Source organism: Parasteatoda tepidariorum, chromosome 12 (assembly GCF_982258835.1).
Source record: "Parasteatoda tepidariorum strain Cologne lab strain chromosome 12, Ptep-v5.0, whole genome shotgun sequence".
In the NCBI taxonomy this organism is placed as follows: Eukaryota; Metazoa; Arthropoda; class Arachnida; order Araneae; family Theridiidae; genus Parasteatoda; species Parasteatoda tepidariorum.
The window spans coordinates 43,557,932-43,567,660 of record NC_141766.1 but is presented as its reverse complement, the minus strand read 5'-3'; the positions used below and the strand labels follow the sequence as shown (position 1 = coordinate 43,567,660).

The 9,729-nt window shown below is 37.5% G+C and overlaps 1 protein-coding gene across 1 annotated transcript; it reads right to left on the bottom strand.

Moving 5' to 3' along the window:
* Window positions 1-4,356: 4,356 nt before the first annotated feature.
* Window positions 4,357-5,142, bottom strand: LOC147801048 (innexin inx4-like). The gene has a single exon (XM_087155738.1). It carries the CDS (start codon window positions 5,140-5,142, stop codon window positions 4,357-4,359), a length of 786 nt encoding a protein of 261 aa, XP_087011864.1.
* Between the last annotated feature and the right edge of the window lie 4,587 nt (window positions 5,143-9,729).

Here is a 9,729-nt window from a genome sequence, read left to right as displayed (position 1 = left end):
TTTTAATGCAGAGAGAGATTCAACTATGGAATCTTCACACACTTGCATTTTTTCCGTTTCCAATTCTTGCGATAGTTTGATGTTGTCTGCTTTCAAATTGCTTACAGTGGTATTCAATTGACTGATATTGTTTCTCAGCGACGCAATGTTATTATTAAGTTGTTCAATTTCATTACTACAGTCGTCATATTGTGTTTTCAATTCCTTTTCCTTGGCGTTTTTAGCGTTTTCGAGTTCAGTAATTTTATCCTTGTACGACTTTACTTTTTCTTCTATAGACTGTTTCAATGTATAGAGTTTAGACACCCATTCAGATATATTACTAGAAAATTGCGTGTCATAGACATTTTCCAAAGCATCTTTCAATACTTTTACATTAGACCTGTACAGAGTAAATTGTTTATTCTGAGTGTTAAATTGTTTTTTCTCTTCCAACATTTTGGTTTGGATTTTGGCCCCCCATTCACTCATAGGGTTAGAAAAATCCTCGCTATGGACATGTTCCAAGACACCTCTCAATGTTTCTAAATGGGTTGTATAGTACTTTAATTCATTTTCAATTGATTCGTGTTGATTTTTTATTTCAAACATTTTGTTTTGGATATGATCACCCCATTGATTCAAGGTGTCAGGAAATGTGTCACCATAGACATTTTTCAAAACACCTTTCAATATTGCTAAATTGTCAATATAGAGATTTAATTCGTTATTCACTGATTGGCATCGATTGTTTAAATTTGTAACTTTTTCTCTGATTGGCGACTCCCATTGGTTCAGATCCTCAGGGAGTGTCTCGTGTAAAACGTCTTCCAAAACATTTTTCAACGTTTGTATGTCTTCATTCTGTTCTGGTACACTTTCGATGGCCAATTGGGCGGTACTCGGTAAGGCCTGTTGCACCGACGATTCATTTTCAATAAACATGGAATCAGAATTGGACTGAGCTTCTGGTGGTTCCTCAATCTGGGGTCTTTCAATCCATTGCAGTTGCAGGGTCTCCAAATGCGCCTGTAGATCCATGAAACGTGATTGAATATAATTTTGTAAATGGTCAGTTTGGTTCAGTGTGCCCATGCGTTCATGGATAGACGAAAGCGTCGCTTGTACGTCTTGCCGCAACGCACTATTGGTCGTTACTAAATTCATATTTTCATCCACCAAAGGTTTAAAAAGTAACATTAAATCTAGTCTAGGTTCAGTCTCCTCACTCGTTATCATGGGTATTTCGACTAGAAGCCGTTGCGCCATACTGTTTCTAACCCGGTGATATTGACCCATCATATCCGTTTGGAATTTTTTGTATCGTTCAATCAGCTCAATCAGTTGCTCTTGCCAATTCTCTCCGTATCCAATCTCTGCAAAATGCATTTTTAAATACTGAGTAATTTTGGAATCCTTATCGATGCGAGCCAGTTGAGTATTGCTTTCCGTGAGATGCTGTTGCAACTCGTCGATGCGATTGGACAAATGGACGACCGGTAAATTATTACCCAATCCCGTAGATACTTTTTGCAACAATTCTCTCGCCAGTCCCATAATATTTTGCTGGCTGCGACTAATTTCAGTTTCCAATTCAGTGTAGGCTACATCTGCTGTGACATAAGTTTTCAATTTTGTTTTGAGCGATTCGAAATGAGCCTCTACTTTAAACATGCCCAACATTTCAGTCATTTCTTCGTGTGTAATGATACGATTCATCAGTCCTTCGAGTTTTTGATACAGCGCGTCGCCAATGAGTTGCACGTTGAAAGTGGGCAACCTTGACATTAAATTGTCAAATTTTTCATCTTTATCCTTTTCAAGTTTCGACAACAAGAGATTCATTTTTTCCTCGTGTTCTTTGGATGTCGAAAACTCTTTCGACCATTCCTCTTTAAAATTGACCAACATCTCCTTGAGAGCAGTCTTCCATTCGCTCCTGTGGATATCCGTCAAACGCTCAGGCTCCATATTTTCTCGTAATTTTTTATTCTCCTCTCCAACACCGGCAATTTGATTCCGTAGACGCGAATTTTCCATTTCATGGTCTTTCAGTTTGGCTGTCATAGACTCGACCTCTTCTTTCATTTGATTCTCTAGCTCTGCATTTCTCTTTTCATAGCATTTCAGTTGGGCTTTCATAGACTTGACCTCGTCTTGTAATGACTCGAGTTGATTTTCAATATTCAGCTTCTCCCCTTCCAATGCGTCGACTCTGTCTTTGAAATGATTCTTGGACGCTTTCAAATTTTTTATAGTTTCGTCCCAGTTTGACGTTTCGACAGACACCTGGCATACGCGTGGCTCCTCGGATGTGTCCACGTGACACATCTGAAGCAAAAAATCCAAAAAACTCTTGCTGTGTCGATACAGTTCGGGATGGCGTTCCACCAAAGGTTGACTCATGACGAATGCCTCGGAAATGTCACGGGACACATTCCTTTTCAACGTTTGCACGTGCTGCAAATGCACCAAGTCGTTCGGATTCCTTTGGGATTGTAAAATCGCCGCCACTAATGATTTAAAGACCATCTTGTTTCAACGGATCCATTTAAAAGTTGATACACTTGCAACAAATCGTTTTTAATGTGTCTATGCGGTTCTGTTTTTTGAATCGACAACCAATCCAATAAGGCCATCAAGATCCTTTTGTAACGTTCCAAATTGCTCTCGTAAAACTGACATCCAAACGTCCGCCAAGTAAGGATATCTTTAAAGAGTGGAAACCAGTTGCGGCACAGGGTTAATTTGGAAGTGGGTACAAAACAGCAAGCCTTATTATTCGCGTCCAAGTACCATTCTTTGGTGTAGCTAATAATCATCAAAGATACGTATTCTACTTTACCGTTTATCAATCGAAAGGCAATTCCCACGGGGTGCTCATTGCCGAAAGTGATTTGACACGTGTAAAAGTCTGGTGGCGGGAGATGCGGAAGAGGTACAAAGTGTTCCGTGCGTTCTGCAATTTGAAACAATCTTTTTCCAAAGAGTGCGCAGGGATCGCGACCATGATGTCTTACCGTGTCCCTTTGAACCATCGCGAAAGCCAGGGCATACCACGTACTTATAACGTTGATATCTCTTGTATTGCGTTTAAAATGCCTCATCAGTGCCGCTGTATTTATGTCAAACATACATTTGGATGTGTGTAAAACGCAACACTCTAAGAATGTCTTTAATGCTTCAAAGGCCTTTGTCTTTCTCGCACGCTTCCAAATTTTTTTAAATGGATTCCTTGTGGTCACAATGTACAGGGTTTCTCTGTCAAACACTGAAAATATTACGGATGATCGTGGGAAAAACGACAAGAGAATGCTGTGCTCTGTAGGTGTAGCGTTTGAGTTTGCAGGCATGACAAACATCAGAGGGGTTCCAACATATCGTACTTGGAGTGGACGATTGCTTGCCTCGACCAACATGCAAGTACTACGAGGAATGTCTATAGGATTGCAGTCCCCTCCAAAGTGTTTCAAGACAATAACTGGATTCGTGAAGCGCACGGCGAGAAAAGTAAAACTTTTGTGTTGATTGCCACTCACGCACAAAACGTCAGACAGCACTTCATGACTGATATCATATTGAGCCAATTCTGGGCCAGCAGGCAACACTATAATGGCATTTGGAGGATTGGAGGCCTCTGATGATTCAGTGGATGCGTTTTGTCTCTCGTTGGAAGAGGCGACGGGTGGTTGGGTGTCCATCGAATCGAGTGGCAATTCTCGAGACACTGGTTCGGATTGTAAATTTTCCACATCGGGAGAGATGATGCGTGGTAACTCGTCGTGGGCTGGATCAGACTCTACCGCTTCAGCGTTTAAAACAGATAAATTCTCGTGCGTTGGATCAGGTGATTCGACAGACTCTGCTTCCATGGATAACTCGTCATGCGATGGATCAGACTGTACTGCTTCAGCGTTTGAAACAGGTAAATCTTCATGCGTTGGATCAGGTGGCTCCGCTTCCATATCTAGAGGAGGTAAATCCTCATACAAGGCATCAGGTGATTCGGCTCGCCCCGCTTCCATATCTAGAGGTGGTAAATCTTCATACACTGCATCATATGATTCGACTCGTTCCGCTTCCACCAAAAAATCTTCATTCTCAAAAATAATCTCTTCATCAATGAACACAACGCCTCGCCCACGGGGAAAAGACATTGCTTTTTTTAAATATATATGCTTCAAAGCAGAATTTCTACGTTGAATGCTCATCGAGGTTTAGGATTTGAAAGGATCCACTCGCCATGTGCTCTGAAAGTTATAAAGACAATTTGAAAAAAAAAAAAAAAAAAAAAAAAAAAAAAAAAAAAAAAAAAAAAAAAAAAATTTTTTTTTTTTTTTTTTTTTTTTTTTTTTTTTTTTTTTTTTTTTTTCGTTGTTAGCTTTCGATGAAAGCTTCCATGCTGACATACAACGGATTCTTCAAATGTGCATTTCGCCATTGGTTTTTCAAGTTCTGCTTTGCATGCCAAGTTTTTGCTTCAGCTTTTGCAATGTTTAGACACCACCAAACGTTTATCCCCTCTTTTCCCAAACGTATAGCTTGGTAAAGGCGATATAGCAACATATACACGTGAAATACAATCAATGTCGGAAAAATGCCATACACGATCCAAAACACTTTTCTGTACACGCTATTCAAAGGCAGCAAACATCTAAATTTTCCTGTAGTGATTCCTCCTCCAGAATAATAATCATAGTTGCATGAAGCCATTTCGGGAAATAATAAGGATATGGTATTCCAATGCCAATCAGATTGCGACCAAGCGTAGTTGAAAAAAATATTCAAAATTATCGGAATCAAAACATTTTGCGCGAGGTAAACACATTCTAATCCAAACACTTTCCAAAACAAGCGGTTTCCTTGAGATGCCTGAATAATTTTAAAAACTCTCACGGAATCATCTGTGGTTTTGATTTCGTGTGTAATTTCTGTCATAAATTTAGACATTTGATTCGACCAAATACGAAAGGGATAATGAAACATAAACGCCAGCAATAAAAGTACCACCGATACCCATTGATAGTAATTGTGATATAAAATTCCACTTGAAGACTCTGTAAAAGTACTATTAATGAAGCATTTGGTGTCCAACAATTCTTGGTGGACACGATGCCCATCTACTTGACAGATGATGTTGCTACCGAAAAATTGTCTGGTCATGGCAAGTCCAAAGCAAAACAAGAAAACATTTCGTACATGTATTTGTTGCACGTCAATCAATACGCTAAAGCTCTTTTGTGGAACCTGGGAGCGTTTCCATTTCAGCAGTTGCGTAACGTTAAACATGATTGCTTGTTTTGAATGTGTAATAAAGTAAAAAATATGAATCTACAGATGCTAATGATTGGCGTACTCTTGGTAGTAGTGTTTATAGGATTTTTGTCCTTTGCGTATTCAGCGTATGGAATGTATTACAGTACTGCAACTGCAACCACGGGAGCGGCTTTGATCAGTTCGCATCAAATGCACTATATCATACAACTGATTACATATCTCGTATCGTTTGGTGTGGGTGCAACAATGTTTTATACTAGAAAGCGCTGATGAGTAAAAAGAGACCTTGATGCTGTAGCTGGATGGTCCATCAACAACTGACTAGTTTGACAAACGTAAAACTTTTGTAAGCATTTGAAAAAAAAAAAAAAAAAAAAAAAAAAAAAAAAAAAAAAAAAAAAAAAAAAAATTTTTTTTTTTTTTTTTTTTTTTTTTTTAGTCTCGAGTCTTAAATCTCGATGCATTTATGACGGCTCTTCATGAATTTTGTCTGAACACGTATCGCAGAACCTTATTGAGCGAAAGGGTCTATTGCAACCGTTGTTACACAAATACAACTCCAAGACTTTTTGACATCGTATACAATAAATTTCAGAACACATGTTTTATTTTTTTTCGGCGTTCGTCTTGACTTTAAGAGATTTTTGTAAGAGGATGTCGAGGATATCTTCAATTCAGAAATGATGATTGTGAGATAAAGCTTATTAACAAAAATAGTCTAAAGTTGAGAGCTTGTTGAAATTCTAATGATGCTAGTTCCAAGTAATTCTAAAGTCGAGGGCTTCAAGAAATTCTGACGAGACTGAGATCATCAAGACTCAGCGCTTAACTTTAGAACACATTGTAAAAAAAAAAAAAAAAAAAAAAAAAAAAAAAAAAAAAAAAAAAAAAAAAAAATTTTTTTTTTTTTTTTTTTTTTTTTTTTTTTTTTTTTTTTAATTTGTGTTATCAAATTTGTCGTCGTCATCTCTAACATTGTAATCATACTGTCTCATATAATCAGTAGCCAGACTAATAGCATCAAGCTTTGGTCCGCAATATCTCACACTATCCATAGGTAGTAATGCATTCAAATACATAAATGTGCCCATATCCAGAGTCGCTATTTTTGCTTGCCATCCATGAACTTTTTCTGCGGGTTCATTCAAATGCTCGTGGTAAAATTCCGTTTTCAAATATAGTTTCATCTGTGTAATAGGTATCTCGAAATGCTTGGGTGGTAAATTGTGCCAGTCCTTAAAGGGTGATTGAGGTAATGCCCAATTTTTCAAAACTTCGTTAAACGTGAAAGACGTTAGAGAATCCTTTTTTGCGACCACAGCGTAATCGTGGTTTTCCTCATAGGTGGCAGCAAAGTACAAAGAATACGGTACACACTCTCCATTGTAATGCATCCATTGAATCTTTGCAACGTAATCAATATTTGTAGGCCACCTAATAGTCGGTAGTTCCATCTTTTAACAAGTAGTGATGAGAGAATGTCCAACAAGTAGTGATGAGAGAATTTCCAACAAGTAGTAGTGATGAGAGAATAGCATATGAATCCTGGGTTGATCGCGCAAGCTTTTAAACAGTGCTTTAAAAAAAAAAAAAAAAAAAAAAAAAAAAAAAAAAAAAAAAAAAAAAAATTTTTTTTTTTTTTTTTTTTTTTTTTTTTTTTTTTTTTTTTTTTTTTTTTTTTTTTTTAGCAAGATCCTATCCGTCTTTGTGATCGAGTAGCAAACTCTTCATAGTCAGAAAAGCTGACTCTGTAGGTATGGTAACGCTTCTTCTTAAACGTATTATTCCATCGTCAACCATATATGTCCTTGTTGTCAAATATCCAATTCTTTGGTACTTTTGCAACACAACAGTCTCATTTCCCTCTGTAGATAATTGCAATTCAATTTGTCCTTCGTATCCAAGGGGAAAGAATTCATTGTGTACTTTAACACCTTTTAATTGGTTGCAGAATTTAGCTGCTTCATTTGGTCGCAGTTTAATTATTCTTTCTATTTTTACAGTTTCAATTTTTCCAGGGTTTAAAATGATTTCTCTATTTGGCAAATGCAATGGATCTTCATCGAACCACAATAAAAACTCTGTTTCTTCTTCGGGAATTTGATTTTCTACCTCAGCTTGGCCGTTTAACTCTTGTTCAGTCGTGTGATTTTGCACTTTATCCTTTTCCTCGTTGAGCAAGTGTAATATACGTTCCGACATCTTCCAAGTAGTGATCAGAGAATGTCCAACAAGTAGTGATGAGAGAATAGCATATGGATCCCGGGTTGATCGCGCAAGCTTTTAAACAGAGCTTACAAAAAAAAAAAAAAAAAAAAAAAAAAAAAAAAAAAATTTTCAGTACAAGCCTGAAAATTTTTCACATCTTTTAAAGGAATTCTAAGAGTGAAAAAATAAAAAAAAAAAAAAAAAAAAAAAAAAAAAAAAAAATTTTTTTTTTTTTTTTTTTTTTTTTTTTTTTTTTTTTTTTTTTTTACAATTTCAATGTTTTGCTTAATAGATGTTGGAAGCTTTCGCTACTCATGACATCTGTAAAATGTAACGCGTTCAATACATCCATTTCAATAACAGTTTTGCCATCCATCAAGCGTCCCTTGTAATCTACATACAACCCTTGTAAATTGAAAACCATCTTTGAATAACTGTAGCCGGGTTCCCAAATTTTACACGTTTTACTGAGCGCATCGTTTGAAGTTTTGGCATGTGCCAATGCTTGCACTGCGTCCAATCCATCCCAAAACGAACTTTTAACGTACATGTCTTCCTGATAACCAATGCACCCAAACATTTGATACAAGTGTTCATAACTGCCTTTGGCACCCGATTTAACCATAGACACCAGACATCCATTGGTTTCTTCTGCTTTTTGCTTAAACGTTTCAAAAGATCCCCTTCCAAACTCGCTCAACATGTCCATTTCTTTCAGCGTCAAACCGAAACATATTTCGTTTTGCAACACCTCCAAATAAAATAATCTCAGACGGTCAATGTATTCAAACGTTTTCTGGGATCCATAATGGTCGTACAACACTTTAAACGTAGTATGTAAATTTTTCGCCTTGAAAGGTAAAAAATCAATCTCCTCATACTTTAAGAAATAGACCACCAGCATGTCCTGGTTGGGCGTCAGCTTTGGGCCCTGCATGACAAAACAACCCAAAGAATATTCGGAATTTAAAATGGTGGCGGCTTCGGCTTGCGACAAACCATTGGGTATCACGTACAAGTTGCATTCATCCCCATCGAAATCACCATTAATAGCTTGCAAAATAGTTAATGGAATTCCAAAACAATCATATTCCCATCCAGGAGACGAAACGTACAACCCTACAAAATTACCGGGTTGTAGGGAGGGCATACGATTCAAAATGATCCATTTCTTATGCAAGTTGAATGATTTTACAATGTGGATAGGTAATCGGATTTCGTTGGGCCGTAACGTGGCGTCCGGAACAATCATGCCCCGCATGGACAAGGTGCATCGCTTGCCAAATCCATGATATCTCATGATGGTGTATTTGCCACCCGATCTGCGTGCTATGCTCCCGTAATTCAATGGCGTTTCCAAGATATCCATCAACATTTTGTCTACTTTTACCTTGGGTTGAACCACTTTGGTGCGTTGCGTCATGGGTTTACCTTGTACAAATTTCATGACTTTTTCATACGTGAGTGTGGATTTGACTTGCCAATAAATGGGATCGGGAAGAATTAAAAAATCTTGATTCGATACTATACGAAACTTGTCCAACGTGCGTTTCAACACGGGTAAAGCAAACGTATACCCAGGCGTGGGGACTGCAATCGATTGGACGGGGTAGGACCGAATACTACCATCATAATAAAACTGCTTACAACATACTGTCCACGACACCTTTGTAAATTTTAATGTATCTTTGCAAACTAAACATTTGGTTTCGTTGGTGTGACTCTTGCGCCATGCTTTTAAAATTTCAATTACATCCTCAGGATGGTATTGAATAGGACAATCTTGTAAAGACAAGAGAGATATCTTGTAATTATCAATCGCCATGGAACGTTATCGACGACGAAGAAATGGTTCCGAGTATTATTCCAAAGATAAGAAGGGTTTTTTAAAGAGATTAGGTGGTGAGGTGTATGCCCGTGACAAGTACGGAAACCAAATATATCCAGACTGTCAAGATTATATATTTGCTCGTGACAAGCGGTTTGAAGAGTTTTACGCTAGTGACGTTGATGGAAACGAGTATTATCCTCTTCGAAACAAGAAAAGTTGTTTAATACAACAAGGACAAAGTGTCAAAATTGCAAAAATGTATGACGGCACACAACGTTATCCGGTGGACAAACACGGTAACGAGTATTACTTATTGCATGAAGGGAAACCGTTTTTATTGCGAAAAAGCGATGGTACGCCGTATTTGGCAAAAAATCATAAAGGTATTTCAATGATTCCTTGGAATTTTTTGCTAGAGTACGTAAAAGATGATA